The 22,743-nt window shown below is 46.8% G+C and overlaps 2 protein-coding genes across 3 annotated transcripts in view; one reads left to right on the top strand and one right to left on the bottom strand.

The window, feature by feature from the left end:
• Positions 1–22,743, top strand: part of SNRPA (small nuclear ribonucleoprotein polypeptide A) — a 752,186-nt gene that overhangs the window by 216,798 nt on the left and 512,645 nt on the right. The window lies entirely within an intron of this gene.
• BCO1 (beta-carotene oxygenase 1) overlaps positions 1–22,743 on the bottom strand; it is a 42,470-nt gene that overhangs the window by 8,280 nt on the left and 11,447 nt on the right. For both annotated transcript variants that reach the window (XM_080644367.1, XM_080644368.1), the window contains 6 exons: positions 21,510–21,639; positions 18,910–19,057; positions 16,903–17,050; positions 13,242–13,462; positions 10,193–10,450; positions 2,648–2,753 (listed from right to left, as the gene is read on the bottom strand). In XM_080644367.1, coding sequence (XP_080500493.1) covers positions 2,648–2,753; positions 10,193–10,450; positions 13,242–13,462; positions 16,903–17,050; positions 18,910–19,057; positions 21,510–21,639 — 1,011 coding nt within the window. The remainder of the gene's footprint in view (positions 1–2,647; positions 2,754–10,192; positions 10,451–13,241; positions 13,463–16,902; positions 17,051–18,909; positions 19,058–21,509; positions 21,640–22,743) is intronic.

The following is a 22,743-nucleotide window of genomic DNA, read 5'->3' as shown; positions in this document are numbered from 1 at the left end:
GTGATCAGGCTGGCAGGCAGAAGCGGTTAGGGGCAATCAGGCAGAGGCAGGTGAGCAGTTTGGAGCCAGCAGTCCTGGATTGTGAGAAGGATGTCCAACCGCCCTTTTAGGCCCGATCCCAGTGGGATTGGGCCTAAAAGGGCGGTTGGACATCCCTCAAGGGGTCCCAGATTGGAGAGGGTGCAGACTGGGCTGAGGGACACCCCCCCCCCCATGCACGAATTTCATGCACCAGGCCTCTAGTATATATATATATATAAATGCCCATAGTTAGCCCTAAAGTAAACCTGAGACTTCCCATGATGCTCCTGTGCCCCTCAATCCTGATCTAGGACTCCATTCCCCCACACTGTAAATGGCCAACCATAGGCACTTGGTTACGTAAAGTCTGACTCATCCCAGTAAATTCTGCATGGCTATTAAAGCCACATTTTTGAAGAAGAAGCCATTTCAGAACATTCTAGACGGTACAGTATAGTACACATTCCTACACGCAGAGGTTAAGGGTTTTTGAGTCAGAGAAACCTGGGTGCAGATCCTGGCTTTGCTGCCTGTTACCATGTTGTCCTCAGCTTTGCTGTCCTCAGTTCTAAAAGGAGAAGAGGGCGTGCCAACACCTGCCTGCTGGAGTTGTTCTAATAATAACGGCTACATCTCTCGGACTCTCTCTACCCTGAGCTCAGCCCCTCGTGTGTGAACTCATTGAATGTGGATGACAACAGGATGAAGTGCTGGGATGAAAGGAGAGAACAGCTGAGCAGCTCCTAGAAGAGGGCCTGGCATCCGCCAAGCAGTCCATACACAAGAGAGAAGACTGGATGGGTATTTCCAAGGGTTGTCACCGGTGGAGGGATTATGAGGGATTTATTTATTGTCATACTTTTCAGTATTACCCACAGTTGCTATAATAAACAGGAATTCTCAGAAACAAAAGAACTATAATGTTTTAAGTCTCCATCTCCCACACCACATGGTGGATGAGAGGAAATGGAAGTGGATGCCTTAAGAATTAGAAATGGGCCCTAGCTGGTTTGGGTCCATGGATAGAGTGTCAGACTGCAGACTGAAGGGTCCTGGTTTGATGCTGGTCAAGGGCACATGTCTGGGTTGCAGGCTTAATCCCCAGTGGGGGGCATGGTGGAGGCAGCTGATCAATGATTCTCTCTCATCATTGATGTTTCTATCTCTTTTTCCCTCTCCCTTCCTCTGAAATCAATAAAAATATATTTAAGTACGATATGTACACATATAATACCTAAATAAAAAAATAAAATCTTAAAAAAATAAAATGGTATCAAATTAAATATATATATATATATATATATATATATATATATATATATATATATTTTTTTTAAAGAATTCGAAATGGCCATGGCCAGTTGCTCAATGGTTAGAGCGTCAGCCTGCGGATGGAAGGGTCATGGGTTCAATTCCTGGTCAAGGGCAGTTGGTTCAATACTGGCCCTGGTTGGGGCATGAGCGGGAGGCAACTAATCAATGTGTCTCTCTCACATCACTGTTTTTCTCTCTGTATATACTCTTTCTCTCTGCCTCCCTCACCCTTCCCTTACACTCTCTAAAAATCAATGGGGGGAAAAATATCCTCACTTTTTGGGTGAGGATTTAAAATATATTCTTTAAAGAATTAGAAAACGAGATCTGTATTTTTACTTTTAAAGACTCTAAGAGTCTGGGGTGCCCCACAGAACTGGTTGTTGGATCCATGGGACACTGTTTACAGAACTGATCGTTAGTGGTCAGATCTGAGGTCATCCTAGGAGAGTCCCCAGGCCGGCACCCTTCCAGAGCCTGGACCTGGCATGGGGCAGCCACCTGGGGAGCCACGCCTTGCCACGCCCGGAGTATCCTGGGCAAGCCCGTTCACTATGAACTCAAGCGTTGAGCTCAGACCCAGACTTTAGTCACATGGTGATAACACTGAGCACAAAAGCATGGTCCCCACCCCATGGACTTATTATATTCCAGGGCAGAGGTTCTCAATCAGGGCCATGGTGCCCCCCCCCCCCCCCCCCGTGGACACTGGCAATGTCCGGGCATGTTTCTGCTTGTTCCAGTTCAGGGTGGGGGTCCTACTGGCACCTGGTAGGTCGAGGCTTGGGATGCGGTTCAACATCCTACAATGCCCAGGATGGCCCCACCACAAAGAGTCACCAGCCCCAGGTGTCAGGAGTGCCAGGTGGAGGAGCCCTGCTCTAGTGGGTGTGACTTCTATTCGAGGGGTTTACGTTGTGTGTCTAGCTCAACCTTTCTGAGGCCCGGTTGGCTCCTCTGTGACATGCTGACAGCACCTGTTATGTGGGGTATTGTGAATGTGCACAGGTAGGGATCCACACGTGCTGTGCCTGTTAGTCCGCATTCAGAACAGCACAGCATTTGTGGGGGCAGCCATGAAAGTCACCAGGTCCAGTGACCAGCCAGTGCCTTCCTGGGTGGGGTTTGCGGACATATGAAAGACAACTGTCCCCCAAATGCTTTGCATTGGGGCATCCCAAAGAGCCTTCCTCTTTGTCTCTTGTCTGTGCATAGCATCTCAGAGTCAGAAGGAGGTAGTACCCAAAGAGGCCTGCGGGGCTTCATGAAATTCCGCTCTTCCCTAAACACGGGGATAGAGGATGTCGCTTACCTTCACAGAGCAACTCTGGTTGGCAGCAGACTTGGTCATCTTTTTCCTTCAGGGCTCTTGCTGTCGTGGATGCCAGTTTGATTAAATTTGAGCCCACTTCCGCATTCTGAAAGAATCAATTTTCCAACAAAAATGAAAACTTGTTACCCAGAGGAAACATTTGTTTTACTGCGTACATTTTTTTAAAAAAAAATGCTTCTGTGTATGTCATCTGGCTGTGTCCTCACATTACTCACAGGAAGCAGCTATGACGTAACGGGTATTCTCAGTTAAAAATGCGGATTGGTGATTGTAAGTGACTCCTCCAAGATCAGATAGCTGGTAGGCGGTAGGGCAGGGGCCACTAAAACCATGGCTCTTCTTTTCTACCGTGGGCCACCTTAACCCTCACAGGTGAAATTAATGTACTTTTTAAACACTGGATGATTCACCTGTAAAAGGCTGCATCAGTCATTAAAAGATTGTTTATAAAGAGTTCATAATAACATGGGAAATGCTCATGATAGAATACTGAGTGAAAAGAGCAGCAGAGTAAATTGCATACGCAGTCTGACCTCAGCCAGCTAAAATAATTACATTGAAAAGAGCCTGGGGAGAAATATACCGAATATTAACAATATAGCAGGCAGTGGCAGTGTGAAGACCTTAATTTCTTTTTCAATGTTTATCTATATCTTTGGTATATTCTCCTGTGAAAATGTATCACTGCTGAAAATAAAATAAACATGCAATAAAATTTACTTGGGAGAAAGATAGCTATCAAGGACATTCCTTGGTCTCAGGTTTCAATCAGACTTTGCTCTGTTCAGTGCCTTACTGCCATCATTGTAACCCAGGAGAGGGATTTAATAGAATTGATTGAATATTTATTGAGCATTTACCACTCCCTGTTTCTCCACATACTAGTTATGGGACCTTGAGTAAGTTACTTAGTATCTCTGAAATTCAGTGTTGTCACATGTATAATGAAGTATAGTATATGCATTGTAGGAATGGTATATGTGTCTCCGAATTATTGTGCAAATTAAATAACCCATGCAAATAATTTAAAGAGAGCCTGGTTGGCAGAAAGTGCTAGATAATTAGCTGCTGTTGATGATATGGTTGTTGTATTATTACCAATACTAGTGGCCCGGTGCACAAAATTCATGCACTGGGTGGGGGGAGGGTCCCCCAGCCGGCCTGTACCAGCTCACAGTGCGGGAGCTCCGCAATCAATCGCCCCAAAGAGGTAGGCCCCGCCCATCCATCCGGGGCTCCTCGATGGATTGCCCCAAAGAGGTAGGCCAGGGCCGGGGGTCCCACCTCTGCGGTGGGCACGGGGCCGTGGGACCCCCAGCAGAAGCCATGTGGAGCAGCCGCCAGGACCCGCCCCCAAGCCCTGCACACAGCATCAAGCCCCACCCACCCTGGTGATGAATTGTGACAGCGTGACGACCACCTAGGCTTTTATTAGTATAGATCACTCCTACTACTACATTACTGCCATTACCACTGGGAGAGAATGAGAAACAAGCCCCTGATTTCACAGAGTTTACTGGGGAAAATTATTGTTATGGTTGACTTTTCATTTAAACTTTTCTCTGCTTTCCAAAGTTTCCAAAATGGGCTTTTATAATGAAAACAAACCTATTTGAACAATAGCTGCTTTTGGCTGGGAAGGAGAGAAAATTTACTGCATCCTAGCTATTAAATGGCAGGGGCCCTTCAAGATATTTTTAGTTCAATCCCTCAATTTACAGAAGACTAAACTGAGGCCCAGAGAAGGAAAGTGTCTTGTCCAAGGTCACACAGAGGGAAGCAGAGCCTGAGCCCAGACCTTCACCTGGCGATTCTTCTACTCAGAAGCAAGAGCACTGCAGGCAGAGGACAAAGCGGGTGCAAAGGCAGAGGACAAAGCGGGTGCAAAGGCCGGAGGCTGGCCCGTTCCCGTCCCGCAGGTCTCAAGTCAACATCCCTTTCCCAACAACTCCATCTGCAGTGTCTCTGAGGTGTGTGTCCCAGCCTGCAATTATCTCCTTAGGGAGCTGCTTCCTTCTTTTATGCTCTTTCCCTATGAAGACAGGGACCAGATTTTGTTCAGTGCGTAGCACATAGCTCCCAGGGAGTAACTGCTGAATAAATGAGTGAATGCATGACTCAGGAAGCTTTCCCTTTAACTGCCAAGGGGCAAAACGTGCTTTGCCGAGTTGTTGTAAGAATGAAATGCGATAAAGTGCATTAAAAAGTCACTTAGCACCCAGCACTTCTATGGTTTCTTGAAACAAAAGCTCTGAATGCCTCCACCTGTGATGCACAACAAATTGGTGGGAGGGCCCCTCCTGGTGACTTGCTAGTCACATGACAGCAATAGGCCTCTTGTGCATGTCCTGGGCTTGATTCTTAGGGAGTCGATCTGCAGAGCCGTCTTATAAATCCAGCCTGAAACTGGTCAGACTGGTTGAGGGATAAACTGAATTTTTCCACACACAGCAGTAATGAACATGACTCGGCTGCTTTCAGTGGCCAACATGCTCAGCTTTGGGAAGAAATGGCTTTCCAGCCAGAATTCAACAAAATTCTGCGAGCTTACTTTGAAATCCTTAAATTCAAGGGGAGAAGAAGTCATCTCAGTAATTCCCCAAAACACTGACTTCGGAGTTCAGCAGCCCTGGGTGTGAAATCTGACTCCACAGCTTTCTCTGTGAACTTTCTCAGCCTCCCTGAGCTCGCTTCCTTGCTTCGCTTCCTCGTTTGTGAAACGGGGGGACCATTCGTGACTTTTGGACAGGTTTTTTGACCTGCATCTGAGAATAATGGCTAAGATTAAGTTAAATAATGGTTATGAAAACACCTGGTCCAGGGCCAGACCTATCATAATTAGTAACTGGGAGCCAGGCAGACATGCATTCAAATCCCACTGACAATTCTGAGACGTGGGGCAGGTGGCTCTCATCTGTAGTCACGGGATAATGAATCACTCAGAGGGCTGTCATAAAGATGAGGTGAGAAGCATGCAAAGCATGTAACCACCCCTAAAACTGCAGGACCCCAATGAGAATGAGGCCCACCAGCCGCAGGTCTAAACATAGCAAATGGTTAAGTAAAAGGCCGTTTTCTCCTCTGCCTTGGCACACAGACCTTCACAATGTTGTGGACTGGTGCTGTCCAATACGGCAATAACTAGCCACATGTGGCTATTTAACTTTAATGTTTAATTGAAATTAAATAAAATTTAAAATTCAGTTTCTCAGCTGCACTGGCCACATTTCAATAGCACATGTGGCTAGTGGCCAGTGGCTACTGCGTTGGGTGGACAGATAAGTGTTCCTTCATTGTAGCAGGTTCCATTGCATGTACTGGTCCCGAGTATGAATTTAGAATTCTAGGAACTCCTGGCGTCTGGAGCTGGAATAGGGTAGCAGAACGAGGGCCAGCTTCTAGGCCTGGGTTCTCTGCCCCTGCCCCTTTTCTTCGCACTGCATGGATGCCCCAGCCAGCACTACCATGCCAGCAGCCAGCCCTGGCCACCGCATGGGCCTGAGCAGGTGCTGCAAGTAGGCTGGGGTTATTTGGGCAGGAAATTCAGGGATCCAGGGTAGCCAGTTCATGGTTGGGGTGGGGGAGAGTCCCTCTGGGTGGCATAACTCCATAGCCCTTTAACTCCTCACCCTGGGGAGAAGGGAAACTGCTGGAGAAAGGCCAGATCAGGGCCCCCAAAGTGCCAAGGCCAGAGCAGGGTCCCCTCTTGCTGAGGTCTAAGAGCAGAAAAGTCATCTTAACACAGGGCCTGGCACACAGTCTTACAATATTGGGTCATTTTTGCATTTGGAGAAAAAACAGAAACCAAACCAACTGAGCCACCCTTTCTAGGTCCAAGATACCTACCCTCCTCCCACCCCCTGCCCGTGATGGCCCCTGTGTGTGGATGGCTGTCAGGAAGAAGTCAGTATTTACGAATCCACCTGCAGGACAAGGGCGGGGCGCCTGCAGGGACTGTCTGCACACGCCCACACCCCTCCCAGCCCAGCCCTGCCTTCCACAATCCCCACGCCACTCTACGTAAACAGGCCTCTCCTTCCTTTGACCCCAGCTGGCCCAAACACAAGAGAATCTGGGGCAGCTAGGAGGTCCCAGACTTCTGAATATACTTCACCATTCTCATTCTACAAGGCAAACACTTTCCACTTGGGAAATGTTCCAAGTGCTAAAGGAAGACCTTGTGCCCTTTTGGAGACCTTGATTCATGTTTTCATTCATTCATTCATTCATTCAAAAATATTTAAGAGCTTAATGAGAACTCTCTGAATGCCAGAAGCTGTAATGGGTGCAGGGGATAAACTGCTGACAAAACAGGGTCCTGGCCCTCTTGGAGCTTCAACAGGAAGAGGTGACTGAACAAGTTCATTACAAAGAGCTGCAGGTGCCATTAGAGTGTACAAACTCATCTGAGGGGAGTAAGGACCCTGACACCTGCAGGATGACCAGGAATTTGCTTCCCGGATGCGAATTAGAATCCGCTGTGGGCTCTAAGACCATGGCCACCCCTGGACCCCACTCCTGGAGGGTCTGGGCTGAGGCCCAGCAGGAGCTGATGTGGTCTCAGAGCCCCCAGGTAAGTCCGACCTGCAGCCAGGACTGGAGTGGAGATCTGATGGGAAGAGAATGGGGTTGCAGGCAGAGGGACAGGGATGTGCAAAGGCCCCAGACTGAAGGGCATTAGAGAAAGAGTGGCATCGCCTGCAGTTCTTCCCTAATAAGCCTTTGGATGGGATGAAATTAGAGCTGCTGGATCTGGGCATAGAGGCCACGTGCTCCTGCTTGATTTCCAGATCACAATATACAGGCGGGGCGACTTGAAAGTGAAGCAAGAAGACATTTTTTAAGGGACAATAAATAGCAATTAGAAAGCGTGGCCAGAGCTACCCTTCCCAGACTCACTCTTCTTTGCAAGTTTCAAAGCAGCAGATGGCTCACTCGGCGCCTTTTAAAAATATACGTGCTAAACTTCTTAGCTTGGTTCCAAGGAAGCAAATCATTTTCGAGCGTGATAAAAGGTTATAAAATACTGTGGTGTGTGGGCAGTGGGAGGGAGTCTTTCCTCTCTGTCTTTCCCCGGACTGAGGTCCACATGAGATGGGGCTGGGCCTCAGGAATTGCCACCTGTGAGCTTTGTGACACCCCCATTGCTTCCTGGAACCAGGAGCTGCGGTTTGAGGCCTTGCACTGAGGCCCTGCCCAGAGAAAGGGGCACAGAGGGCAGTGGCTCATGTGAAGATTATGTGGGACACAGCCAGTTCATTCAATAGCCCCGGGGAGAAAGCTAATTCCTTTTTCTCTTCCAAGCTTTCTGATAGGTCAAGGAACAAGTCTCAGTTAGGTGCCACTAGGTCTTTAACAGGTAATACATTTTGGAACTTTCTTATTAACAAAGACATTAAGTCTTGGCAAGCAACAATGTCTGGCTAGAGCGTAAGACCTCTGCTTTATGTCCATTTTTTTATGCTCATGATTACCTGCTATTTGCAGCAAGCAAGGCTGGCTTTCCATTGGGTAGTGATAGGTTTTCTTTCAACAGTGAGTGATTTAAACAAAAATGTGACTTGTAAGTGTTAAATAGAGGTGATAGGAAATATGGTATAAATCACAACAGAGATATGCAGATGGAGAAATGCCAGAGAGACAGGAACAACAAACATACCTGGTGTTCAAATGCAGGCCCTGCTCACTGGTTGGGAGGTGCCTAAACTCCGGCACTGAGGAGCCTGGCAGCGAGGGCGGGAGAGGTTCCCTGGGTGCCGTGCGAGTGTCCCCTACTCCTCAGGCCTGCAGAGCCCCAAGAGGCATCAGTGGGACCCATCGGGGGTTCTTTCCAGGAGTTATACCCCTTACCAGCCATAAGGATGGGTTTAGAGACAGGGTGGTACAGATAACAACCGTGGCTCTGCCATTCTGGGCTGTGTGACCTTGGGCACATCCTTTAACATCTCTGAGCCTGAGCTTCTTCATCAATTAAATGAGTCTAATATAAGGACCTCTCCCACCAGTTGTCTGGATCATTAAGTGAAGTAAGGAAAATAAAACGCTTAGCAAAGTACCTGGCATATGGAGTGCAGTTAGTAAATATGAGCCATCAAAATTGAATTGAAATGAATTTGGCTTCATTTAAATTAATTAAGTCATGAAGTCAGTGAGTTCTGGAGCCAGAAGCCTCTGTAGCCTCCAAACCAAGTCCAGAACTCTGGCAGCATCACCCTAATTAAGGCTAACATCTGATCTAGTGGTCATTTTTAATGCAAGAACAGTACCACTCAACAGCAGGGCACTGGGTAGGCAAACAGTGTTGAATCCCTGCCATAGGCTGTCAGGAAAATAGCAAAACGATGTTGTGGAAGAACATTTAATGTCATGGAGAGATATTTAGATATACAAATAGGTGGGGAAAGCCGTACACAAAAGAGAATGTACTCATTCAGCCATGTAAGGACACATACTACAACACAGATGAACCTTGAAAACATGATGCTGAGTGAAAGAAGCCAGTCACAGAGAACCACCCCTGTATGATCCATTTCTATGAAATGCCCGAGAAATACATCCTCAGAGACAGGAAGTAGAGTAGTGGTTGCCTAGGGCAGGGGGATGGAGGGATTTGGGAGGTGTTATGATTAAGGGGTATGAGATTTCTTCTGGGGGTAATAAAAATGTTTTAAAATTGATTGTGGTGATAGTTGTACAACTGTGAATATACTAAATGCCATTGAATTATACAGTTTAAATGGATGAAAATGGGTAAATTATATGGCATGTGAATATCTCAATAAAGCAGTTAGCCCTAGTTGGTTTGGCATCAGCCTGTGGACTAAAGGGTCCCGGGTTCAATTCTGGTCAAGGGAACATGCCTGAATTTCAGGCTCAATCCCCATTGTGGGGCATACAGAAGGCAGCCGATCAATGATTCTCTCTCATCATTGATGTTTCTATCTCTCTTTCCCTCTCCCTTCCTCTCTGAAATCAATAAAAAATATATTTAAAATAAACAAATAAATAAATAAAGCAGTTAAAAGTATGTACAGTGTGATTGCCTTTTGTAAAATTAAATCACACTTACATAATTTTAATCACTTGATCGAGATATATATATATCAATATGTATATAGTATATATAACATACATATACTGTATACATATATCAATTATGTGCATACACACACACACACATATATATATATATATATATATATATATATATATATATATCAATGTGTCTGTCTATATAGCTAGCTAGCTATGGAAAGAGAGAGAGAGAGGGAGAAAGAGAGACTGACTTGGGGGGCAATACAAATATATCTACAAGGGGTTTATGGGGGATTTCTTTCCTTTTTACTTAATCTATATTTTCTAGTTTCTACTATGACTATCTACTAACTATGGGAAAATAATGAAAACCTTTTTCCATCTCTCTTTAAGAACAGCTCATTTTGGATTTCAATGTCAACCAACTCAGCTTCCTACCTGGCACTCACGTTTTCCCAGAAATAAAATGGCCTTCCTTCAAGCCATTACCTTGTCCATGCAGAGGGGCACGGCGAACCTCTTGAGGGTGGGGACAGCGACCATCCTGGCGTTCCCTTCGAAGCCTTCTTTCAGGTTGGCCAAGTAGAAGCACTGGTAGAGGCTGCTGTCCTCATAGGCGATGACGTCAAACAGAAGGCAGCCGTCCTCTTCGTAGGCGTTGACGTGATGAAAGACCACCATAGGGTCCGTGTAAAACTTGGTGGACACAGGCTTCCCAGTCCTTTGGTTGACAATGTGAATGTAAGTCTGAAAGAAGAGGCACATCCAGGGTCAGCTCCCCCTCTGCTGGCCCAGCGTGGTGGCATCCGATACGGGACAAGACCCAGCCCTGCCATGTACTGGCTCATGCCCTGAGTGTCCCCTCCCCCTTCCCACCTTGTGTCCCACTCCAGAGTGCCAGCCACACAGAAGCACTGAGTATGTGGGGCTGTCACTTGCATGTCTGGGATCATCTCTTTCCCACGGAGAGGAAGTTTGTGGGCCAGGGCTTCTGTGTCACCAGGACAGTGTTTGGGGGAGGCCCCAGGGGGTGCACTGTTTCCCCTCCTTCACTTGGTTGTGATTCCAAGTGGGCGGCAACATGCCAGCTCCCTGGAAATGGCTGCGTTGGAGAGAACTGGCGAGGTGCCAGACCTCTAGGGCTTCCCAGGCTCCATCCACAGCCAGAGCCCCTAACACTCTGAAACCACACCTTCCTTTTTGGGTCCCCTCTCCAACCTGCACCACAGAGCTTGCTACAGGGATGCGGTTGCCACAGCAACACCCCTGCCCTGGAGGGCTGAGTGACCTGGTTCTAGCTAAGGATCCCACATGGGTATCTGCTCATGAGGCCGCTGCACACACTCTGGGTGTCACGAGGCGGTGTCACCCTGGGTGGTAATTAGCCATATCTGTAGCCCCGGTTGCCTAATCCAAAGGGAGGGGGGGTGGTTCTATCTTTTGGCAGCTCTCCTCCTGAAAAGGAGGGAGGGACCACTCCGGGCTGATCTTTCACCACCTCCTCCCTTCTTGCTTGCTTCTCTCTCACCTTGCCCAGAATCAAGCTCTGAATGTTGGGCAGGGTGCAGAGGAGAAAAGCTTTGATGGCAGAGTGGTGGGAGTCAGTAGGAGAGTGAGTACAGGGGTAATTATTTTAGGCCTTTTCTGCCCTAGGATCCCAATCCCTGGGTCTTTCAGAAAGTTCTCTTCGAAACGTATTCCAAAGCTCTCCCAGGGCTCTCAGCCTGCCCTCCAGAGCCGGGGGATCCCCAGGGGCCTCAGGGGGGAGGCGCAGAGGGCCCTGCAGCTCCTGCCAGTGGGATGCTCCTTGGGTGTTTGAGGATTTTTTGTTTTTGGTATGAGCACCCTCTAAGGAAGCAGTCTTTACGTGCATTTTAAGAGAGTGAACACATAAATGAAAAACACTGCAGGCAGGTGGACAAAAAGCTCAGCCCCTTTTTAATGGACATCCTGGGACAGAGTCAGAGACGTGGGGAGGCAGAACAATGGAATGCACACAAGAGACTTCCTCTGGTTCACCCTATGAATAAACAATGGGGCCTAACTTCGCCATTCCCAAGAAGTGTTTGGGGGATTTAACTGGCTCCCCTGCCGCCCCCTTGCCCCACTCATTCATTCCACAAATATTTATAGACAATTTCTCAGGAACTAGAGAGACAAAATAAAACCAAGCCCCTGCTTTCCTGCAATTTATAGTTCAGGTGGAGTGAGGCCGACAGCCCATGATCAAATATATCCTCTGTCAAGGATGATGAGTGCTACGGAGAAAAGTGAAGCAGGCCCGGGGATGGAGAAGCCTGGGGGAGGGTCTGCTATAGATAAGTTCGCCAAGGAAGGCCTCGAGGTCAGAGGGCTGGAGCTAAGACCTAGAGTAGTTTCCGGAGGAAGCCATGCAGGGAAGAATCTTCCAGGGGGTAGAAAACCCAAAGGTGCGGAGGCAGGAATGTGTGTGGCTGGTTTGAGATACAGGAGGAGGAGGGGTGAACAGGGAGCCACTGGTTGGGATGAGGTGTGAAGGGCTTTACAGGCCAAAGAGTGAGGCATTTGGATCCTATTCCAAGGAATATGGAAAATAACTGGAAGGTCTTAGTAGAGGAGGGACCGCACCTAAGCCCTTTGTTCCTTTGAACACCTTACTCTCTTCCCCAAGAAGAGCGAATAGGCCTTAAAGAGGTGGGGGGAACATACGTTTGTATATGTACATAAAGATGTGTGTGGTGCGTGGAAAGAGGAGCAGAAGGATGTCAAACGGCTATGGTAGTTCTCTCTGGAAAGGGCAATGGTTGGGGAGAGGAGTGGGGACGATGTGGGAGGGGGCCTGATAGGTTGGTTTCTATACTTCTATATTATTTGAATGACATGGAATCACTTGATATATTTCACAAGTAACAGCAGCAAAAAAATACATGCATACACATGTACATGCATACATATAGACATCCACACATTTATACACATATACACATGTGAAGACATATATACACATCATACCTACATGGACACACACACATGCATCCACACATACATACTTTGTGCACCCAGGTGTCCCTACATGGAAGGCGTTTCTGTTGTACCGCCTGGTGGAACACTATCATTATGATGTCTGAACAATCTATGGCCCCCCTCCCCTGACATTACACGGCGGCTGCAGGGGTGCTGAAAAGGCCTTGTCAATGGACAGCGGAGGCTGAAGGAGCCCAGATTTTGGTTAGGACTGAGGTGAGTGGGGACTGCCTTGGTTGATGAGGCTGCCTTGTCCAAGGTCACACACCCTCTCAGGACAGTCTTCTCTACTGACTTACTGAAATGGTGCCATAAAGGCCTGGCACCCTTGCCCTAACTTGGGACCTCTCTGAAGGACCACCCTAAGTTCAGAACTTTCTGGAAGGTTGGCTGATGCCTCCGGGGATGCTGTATGGTAGCTTACTTCCTCCTGTCCTAAGAAACCTCCTCCGTGTTGACCTCCGTCTCAGTGTCCAGGGACACCTCGCTCTGGCCGTCCTCATGTTGCGTGTCCTCAGGCCCAGCCAGGGCTTACCTTGTCCTCCCTGTGGAAAGACAGGCAAGAAGCCCAGCTCACTCCCCGGATGTACGCAGTTGCCATCTTGAGAATATCCAACTTGAAGGGCTGCTCGAGAAAAATGATGTAGTTCTCGGTGACACCGAAGCTGTGGTAATAGCTCGGGGAGAGGAGGGAGCGGGAGGGGATGGAGCAGAGGACCTCCGTGTGCTGCAGGGGGCTCTTCCCCTTCGTCCTGTCTGGAGAAAAGCAAGCCTCAGGCACCAAGCAGGGCCTGGCTGCCCAGACCACAGCACCATCACCTGTGGCAGAGCCCCTCAAACTGACCTGGTCGCTAAGAACCTTGGAAAAGGAGCTGACGAGTAAAGCAGGTGAAGGGGTGCTGCCTAGCTGATGCGGGGCACAGGCCCACCCCACTCTGAGACCTGGTTCTGCCATCTGACAACAGTGACCCACAGTCAGACCTCTGGGCCGGGGGTCCACAACCACAACCCGGGGTTTACCCCGCCTCCGCCTGCTTTGGGATGAAGGTTTATTGGAAACACAGCACGCTTCCTCCTTTATGCAGGGGCCACGGCTGCTTTTGCTTTCGAGCCACAGCAGCATTGTTGAGTAGTTGCAACAGAGACTACGTGTCTGCAAAGCCTCAAATATTGACTCTCCTAAATATTTACAGGAAAGGTTTGTCAGCCCCTGTTCTGGAGCAATGCTCTCAAACGCTGATGTGCACATGGATCAGCTGAGGAGTGTGATGAAACGTGGAGTTTGGCTCCGCAGGCGGGCTGGGCCTGAGGCTCCATCAAGCTGGCCCAGGGGAGGGGCCAGCTCCCAGGCTAATGCTTGGATATTTTGCTGAGGACCCTCATTGACATTGTGAGTTAATAGAAAAAATATATTTTGGCGTCTGCCCCCAGGCCCTGGCACGGGGCTCCTAAAACCTGTGTAGTTCCCTAAGTAGTGAGAGCATGAGGAACATCTCTTGTTCTAATGTTTGGTCTTTGACCCCGTCCATGACCCAGGGCTCCTGAAAGCTGTGTAAACTCCCAAGTGATAAGAGCATGAGGAACACCTTTTGAGGTGACTCTGGGTGGGCTCCGGGATGGGGGCTGGTCACCAGAAAGACCAAGTCATAATTACAGCTTGGAATTTTTCAACTCCATCCCACATCCTCCAGAGAGGAGAGAGGGGCATCCATCATGCCTACCTAAGAAAGCCTCTATAAAATCCCAACAGTAAGGGGTTCAAAGAGTTTACAGGTAGGCAAACACATGCACATTGGGAGCCTGATGCACCCCAACTCCACGAGACAGGCATTCCTGAGCCCCAGACCCTACCCGCTGCATCTCTTCATCTGTATATTCATGTGTATACTCTACTGTGGCCTTTAATAAAATGGCAAACGTGTTTCCCTGAGTTTTATGAGCTGCTCTAGCAAATTAATTGAAACGGAGGGGCAGGGCAACCCCTGATTTGTAGCCAAGTCGACAGAAGCTGTGGATAACCTGGGGACCTACTGCTTGTGATTGGCATCTGAAGTGGGGTAGGAGCAGTCTTGTGGGACTGAGCCCTTAACCTATGGGGTTGTCATGATCAAGTAGATAGCCTTAGGATTGAGTGAAATCATAGGACACCAGCGGGCATCACAGAGAACTGCTTGGTGTGGGGAACCCCTCACCCCGAGCCAGGGTCAGAAGTGTTGTGAGTGTAGTGGAGTGTCAAAGTGAAGGAGACACAAAGGTGGGGAAACTGGAGTTTTTCTAATACAGACATGTATTTCAGAGGGTTTCATGAATTTCTCTTGCCATTGCCCATTCTGAAACACTTGGGAGAGACTAAGTACCTGTGGTGATGAGGGGCTTTTCCATATATTGTGACCATCAAGGTAGGCTGTGTGATTCGCATTTTACAGATGGGAACCCAAGACTTGGTGGAATGATCTATATCATTATGGCCAAAGTTACAGGGTAAGCCAAGGAGACAGCCCCTTAGCCTGGCTGTCTCCTCTGCTATGTGTTAGGCGTCATAACATTCACAGCATGAAGGAAGAGAAAAATGAGATAATGGAGTAGTCCAAGTACCTCGCCCAGTGCCCAAACACGGAAGGTGCTCAGTACATGTTCGGTTTTCTTATTCCTCTGCAAGCGTGAGTCACCCACTGGCCAAAAGGCCTCCCCTCCCAGGCCTGGGGCTGGTTTCTAATGAGCTATCTGCAAGCGTCTCTCCCTTCCTTGTGGCCACCTGTGCACATTGTGAACAGCTGGCTGGTGGGAGGGAGGCTGTGGGTTGTGGGTTAGTTCTTTTTTACGCAAAACAAATGAAGCACAAAGCAAACTGAAATGAAAAGCACGCTGGCCTGGCAGGCAGGAGATGGGCGTGATCCTAGGGAAGCCACCAGCAGGGAGGAGGGGCTCCAGAATAGCTGCTTGCATGACGTTGCTGTAAGCTGTGACCATGGGCATGTCACCTGATCCCTTGGGCCTCACAGTCCTCTGTAATATGAGGTGGTAAACTCAAATGCCTACAGTAACCAGTGGTCGGCAAACTGCGGCTCGCGAGCCACATGCGGCTCTTTGACCCCTTGAGTTTTTAGCAAAGGCCAGCTTAGGAGTACCCTAATTAAGTTAATAACAATGTACCTACCTATATGGTTTAAGTTTTAAAAATTTGGCTCTCAAAAGAAATTTCAATCATTGTACTGTTGATATTTGGCTCTGTTGACTAATGAGTTTGCCGACCACTGGCCTAGACCATCCCCAGGTCTGACATTCTAGGATTCCAAGCTAGACCCTAGGTCCCTTTATTGGTTTAATTAATAGGAGTTCCATTTAACAAGAATACTCATTGTACCTTCTGACTTCAGGAGCTTGCTCACATCTGCCAGCAGAGCCTGGTAGCTTGCTTAGGAGGTCCTACAGGACTGTGGGGAGGGGGAGCAACAGGGAGCAGAGATGGAAACCACTTTTCCTAAACCAGGAGGTCAAGCCAAGCGCCCTCATAGTTCTGCCCTATCTCCAGCCACCACAGGAGGCCTGGTCTCCTGGGTGAGGTACCCAGGAGGGTCCTGGACAAAATAAGGCCATGAGCCCCACCTTCCTCCCCCTCAGGAACACGCAATCGCAATTGGTCTGGGCTTCCCTCCAGGATCCCTGTGCTAAGTGGAGAAGGTCCAGAAGGCCTGCAGAGCAGGGTGGGGAACTGGAGTTGATCCCAGCAGGGCTGAGCTCCCTGAACAACCCTGGGAACCTGGCTTCAGGGACTGGCATGAAAGTGGGTGGCACAGCCCTGACATACAAAAGTTGGTCAGAAGACTGAAAAAATGACAGGAAGGAAGGGAGGGAGGGAGGGAGGGAGGAAAGAAAGGGAAATGGGTAGATGAGAAATATATGGATGGATGTGTGGATGATGAATGGGTGGATGGGTGGATGAAGGATGAATAAATTAATTAATTAATTAATGAGCTGTAAGCTACAGAAAAGGTTAGAATAGTAAAGGATTCACTTTGTCCGAAAGGAAGCCCAGCAACATCTCTTTTCTCCTAAAGAGGGGAAATGAGCTCATGGTCATCTGGACCATCTGGAAGGGAGAGTATCAGATTGAGTCTGTGTCATGAACAAAAGTCATAATTCTTCAGAGAGAGCCACCTGGTGTCCGTGCTTCTTGTACTCCCAGGACGACCTACCTGGTGCTGTGGCAGGGATCTTAAAGATCACATATTTTGTCTTCCCCTTGTCCACAATGGATGTGCCTATGTTGAGAACATTTCCAGCCGAATCATAATGAGGATGTGCTGTTGCCAGATTTATAGCCACATATTTACGATAATCAACCTGAAAAAATATGACAGGCACCTGGTTTTAAAAAGGAGAGAAGTTGAAATCCTATGAATAGCTGACTGATTCTAGGTTCAAAGAGATGAAGGCTATTTCTGCACATTGTCTGATCTGAAAATAAGGCAGACTTCACCTTTCAAGAGAAGGTTTATTCTTGTGAACTGATATAACCTCATGGGGGGCCTCTACAGCAAATAGGTTGCAGGGGGTTAGTGAGCTGTGTGTTTTCTGTGGCAGTTTTTCAGATCCTGCTTCCTGGCCCTTTCGGGGGTCCTCGGAGGGAATACAGGACACCTCACCACAGAGAGCTCTAAGCAATGACCTGTGCAGAGAGGCAGCCATAGTGCTAATTTTGGCCACTGCTCTGTGTCATTCTGCTGAAGTCATTTAAACCATCTCCTTTTGCATTCCACAGAGGCAGAAATCTCCAGGCCTCTCTCATAGGATTATTCTGGGAATGGAGAGGTTACAAAAACATTTGTTCAGCCCTGGCCAGTGTGGCGAAGTGATAAGAGTGTCGGCCTGTGCACCAAAGGGTGGCAGGAGGCAATGAATCCATGTGTCTCTCTCACATCAATGTTTCTCTCTCTCTCTCTCTCTCTCTCTCTCTATCTCTCTCCCTCCCTCCCTCCCTCCCTCCCCTCCTTCTCCGCCCCTTTCCATTCTCTCTAAAAATCAATGGGAAAAAATCCTTGGGTGAGGAGTAACAAAAAATACACACATAAGACCAAAAAAAAAATTTGGTCAAAGTAAAATTCAACTAGCAAGCTCAATAATGGCCCACTCTGAACAAGCCACAACTGTAGAACAATGCGGTGCCCTGGGAACCTGCTGTATGCCCTTCCTCCCCAGAATAGCACAACACCCAGCTAAAAGTCAGGCAATACTCTGTTCAGGTAATACTCCGTTCTCTCCTAGTATTTCTTCTCTGCGACTTTGTGGAACTCGTACATCAGTTAGACCTATGCTACCTAGCTTAAAAAGAGCTGGATATAATTTCACAGCTAAGAAAAGCACTCCTTTTAACAGATCATTAAAATGTATGATGAAGTCATTGAGGCTTGGAACAGCCAGCTGGAAAAAAATTGAAAGTGGGTCTATTGATTTTGACAAAAATATTGACTTGATTCTGCCCAGGAAAGGTATCCGCTTGGGCATTTATTTTTGTACTCTTGCTCTCTGCCTAATGCCTCCCTCTTCAGGTCAATACAAGGTAGGGCCACTGCGATTCCTGGGAGGTCCGGCATAGCCATTCACTTAGACACTCATTGAGCTACCACTCAGAGCCAAGAATTATGGACTCTATTAAAGGTTGAGTTGTGGTCTTCCAAAAAGATATGTTGAAGTCGTAACTCCTGATACCTATATTTAGAAATGGGGTCTTTGTAGATGTAATCAAGTTAAAATGAAGTCATGCTAGGTGTGGGTGGCCTTCATCCAATGATCTATATCCTTAGAAGGGACTGGAGTGATGCATCCTATCAGCAAAGGAACACCAGGGATTGCTGGCAACCACCAGGAGCTGGAAGAGGAGGGAATGATCCTCCCCTAGAGAACACTGTCCTCCTTCAGAGAGAACATGGCCCTATGACACCTTGATTTCAGACTTTCAGCCCTCAGAACTGTGAGAGATCAAATTTCTATTGTTTTAAGCCACCTGGTTTGTGGTGCTTGCTATGGTAGCCCTAGGAATGAAAACAGCCACAAAAATAAAAAATAAAAAAAACATAGTCCCAGCCCTAAAGGAGCTTAGAATCTAGTGTAAGTGCCACGAGTTCCTGCAGGCCACATGGCCTCCCCTTAAGGGGTTCCTGTCTTGAGTCAAAAACTGATGCTGATTGTAAATTCACTGATACCTTTTCCAGAGTTTCCAGAGTCTGTGGGTTGATTTTCCTGATGTAATTGGTCTCCGTGGTCGCATAGAAGTCTTCTCCACACTTCATGAAGTTAATCAGGCAGTTGTCTGTAAAGTCTGGGATGGTGTGGGACAAGTAGGTAAAAGCTCTGGGGAAGAAAGCAAATCTATGAGTCAATGGCTGGGTCTACCCAGCTGGAAAATTCTGCTTGAGATGATTTTAGTTTTCCTAACACTTAAAATGTACTACTTCAACTTAAGGAAGAAACAGTGCTGGGTCCCAGAATGTCACTTGAGGATTCAGATACCAAGTGGCCAAAGGTATCACCATAATGAATAAACTAAGGAGTGACAATCAGCTGGACAACATGGCCACCAACTGAGCCCTCCTGGGCTCTCAAAAATCCAAATGTCTCCCGCACCAAAGCCAGAAAGAACTAGTGGGTTACTCTGAAGATTTTTAAGAAGCTCTGTAGAAACCATACATGTACCCATAATGGTTCCTAAAGACCAGCAAAACAACTAATCTTTTGGCAGGAATGTGAGTCCACACTGGTTACCTCAAATTTGTCTAGGAAATGAGTTTGGTTTTTGTTTTTTGTTTTTTTCAAAGAAAGCAAACTAATTTTAAGTTAAGAACCCATAGCTAATTTGATCAGAAGGCAAACTCAAGAGAGTTAAGGGGATAGAAAGTTAAGGGGATAGAAAGAGACTTGACTTGGGGTGGTAAACATATTACATACAGATGATGTATAATAGAATTGTATACCTGAAACTTATATACTTTTATTCATCAACATCATCCCAATAAATAAAAATAAATAAATAAATAAATAAAAAACACCAAAAAACAAAAAGGCAAACCCAAAGCAGGAAAAAAGGATCCTGGATTCCTGTATTGGTTAGTGCTCCCCCTACTGGCAAGTAATATAACAGCAAGGATGCCCCAAAGGTGGTTTTATATTCATTCCCTCCCCTCCCCTTTTCTTTGCTTCTTCTTCCCCCACCTGCAAATGTGAGTTTTGAGCAATTCTGGAAAAGCAGAAGCAATCATCCATATCTGGGCCCCTCCACCCCTAACACCTTTCATAATTATTCTATATATAAAGAGTACCAGGAAGGGGATACTGACAGCAAGCCCGATTCCGTGGCCAACAATTTAATTTAATTGTTAAATATGTAATACATTCATATGCATCATAACCCAATGATTTGAAATATATACAACTAAAAATCTTCCCCTAGCCCTAGCTGGTTTTGCTCAATGGATAGAGCATTGGCCTGTGGACTGAAGGGTTCCAGGTTCGATTCCGGTCAAGGGCACATGCCTGGGTTGTGAGCTCGATCCCCAGTGGGGGGCATGCAGGAGGCAGCCAATCAATGATTCTCTCTCATCATTGATGTTTCAATCTCTCTCTCCCTTTCCCTTCCTCTCTGAAATCAATAAAAATATATAAAAATAAGTAAATAAATAAATAAATAAATAAATAAATAAATAAATATCTTCCCCTATCCTTTTCTCCCATTTGCCGGTTTCCACCTCTTTTATGCATCTTTCCAGTTTCTTTTTGCATGTACAAGCAAAAATAAATCTATATTTCTTCCTGCCTTTTTACACAAAATATAGCATATTACTTGCTCTTTAAATTTTTATTTATTGATTTCAGAGAAAGGAAGAGAGGGAGGAAGAAGGAAGGGGAGAGAGAGAGAAAAAAAAAAAACACATCAATTTGTGGTTCCACTATTTATGCATTCACTGGTTGATTCTTATATGTGCCCTGACCAGGGATCAAACCCACAACCTTGGAATATTGGATGACGCTCTAATCAACCAAACTACCTGGCCAGGACTTATTTGCTATTTATATACCTTGATTTTTTTTTAACTTAATACATCTTAGAAATTCTCCCATTCGGTACATAGAAAACATCCTCTTTTTTATTTCTGCCTGGTACTTTTTTGTGTGTGTGTAGTTTTACTGTTACTAATCTAACCATTCCTCTGTTGGTGAACATTTGGGTTATTTTCAGTTCCTCATTATAACAAATGATGCAGCCATGAATAACCTTGTACGTTTGTCATTTCAGCAGGAACAAGTATGCCTCTGGACTGAAGGGAATGTGCATTTGCAATTTTGATAGATACTTCCAAATTGCTCTCCCACCAGCCATGTGGGAGATTACCTAATAATCTGTCATATGCTCTTTGCCTCTCTTGCTGTCAGTGACCGAAAATTGCACAGCGAAGATAGGCCAAGGCCGGTCACGTGACACTTTCATCTCCCCTAAAGACCTTTGTCAGACCAGCAAACACTGGTTGTTTTGACCATCAAGAATATCAGAAAGCATGACCAGATTCAAAATGGACAGTTAGCCCTGGCTGGTTTTGCTCAGTGGATAGAGCGTCAGCCTGCAGACTCAAGGGTCCCAGGTTCAATTCCTGTCAAGGGCATGTACCTTGGTTGCGGGCACATCCCCAGTAGGGAGTGTGCGGGAGGCAGCTGATCAATGTTTCTCTCTCATCGATGTTTCTAACTCTCTATCCTTCTCCCTTCCTCTCTAAAAAATCAATAAAATATATTTTAAAAAATGGACAGTTACTTGGAAAACACATTTTTGCTGGGGTCTGGATAGGCCATTGTTCCAAACTCTGACACCACAATCCTGTTTGCCTCCATATTGGCGTTGTAGGTGTCACTTCTCAGGTATCTGCTCCTGTAATAGACTTCGCCTGAAAGAGAAGAAGCAGAATCATCGCAGGCTGACACCTTCAATGGGCTTTCACATCGATTTCAGCCATTCCAGGGGTTTTACTGAGGGATATTAGGGTGAGCAGGACAGGCATGAGCTTTACCCCTGAGGAGATTCAAGTCTCCACATGGATATGAATCCTTGCTCCATCATCTACCAGCCATGCACTTCACCTTGTGTCACATGCAGGCTTAGTCCCCTTCACTGTGACATGAGGATCATGATACCTTTCTCACAGAATTACTGCGGCATTTAAGGCCTGTATAGCACTTGGCATTTAGTAGGTACTCAATAAAAGCTACCTATGCTATTGAGATGCAGAGTAGAGTGGGCAAGGCTTTGGGCCATTGTCACACATTGATAACTGATGGCTGCTGAAATTCTGGATTGTCCAACAAAATCCTGGAGGCAGAAGGATCAGTTAGAGTTTGGTCAGGCTACACACACTGGTATTCAACCAAATGCTACACAGAACCTGCTCTAGGGGCATCCTGGTCTCCCCTTGAGCTGGCCTGTTCTTTCCTGGCCTCTCTCCACCCACAGGCACTGGCTAAGGTGCTTTGGGCCCTGTGGTACTTTACTTAAAATGTTGAAATCTGTTTACTTGAAATGTAAACACCCAACCCAGGCGGCCCATTTCCTGTAAACAACCTGCCCCAGAGCACAGAGCACTTGGGGCCACAGGAAAATGTGTCTCTGGGATTGCTCAAGGCTGACATTAAAGAAGGAGTCACCCTCCACACCCACCCCCACTTCTGGAAGAGTCTAATTAGCCACATTCCTTCTAAAGGAACACAAGTAAACAGTCTTCTGCTTGGAATCTTCTAGAATAAGGTCTGGTTTGGGGGGAGAGGAATGGCTATATATATATACACAAACACACACACACACACACACACACACACACACACACACACATACACACACTAGTGGCCCAGTGCATGAAATTCATGCACATTAAAAGGGGATTAATTAGAGGAAATAATTTAATATTGCTATTTGCCCTTTATAATAGAAGTGTCAGAGATGAAAGAAAATTAGTAAAATGTATATGAAAACCTTCCTCCTGTCAGAGTCTGGGGCA

The sequence above is a fragment of the Plecotus auritus genome (assembly GCF_963455305.1).
Source record: "Plecotus auritus genome assembly, chromosome: 10".
Lineage (NCBI taxonomy): Eukaryota > Metazoa > Chordata > Mammalia > Chiroptera > Vespertilionidae > Plecotus > Plecotus auritus.
The sequence above is the reverse complement of the archived record's forward strand: the minus strand, read 5'-3'. Positions and strand labels throughout refer to the sequence as shown.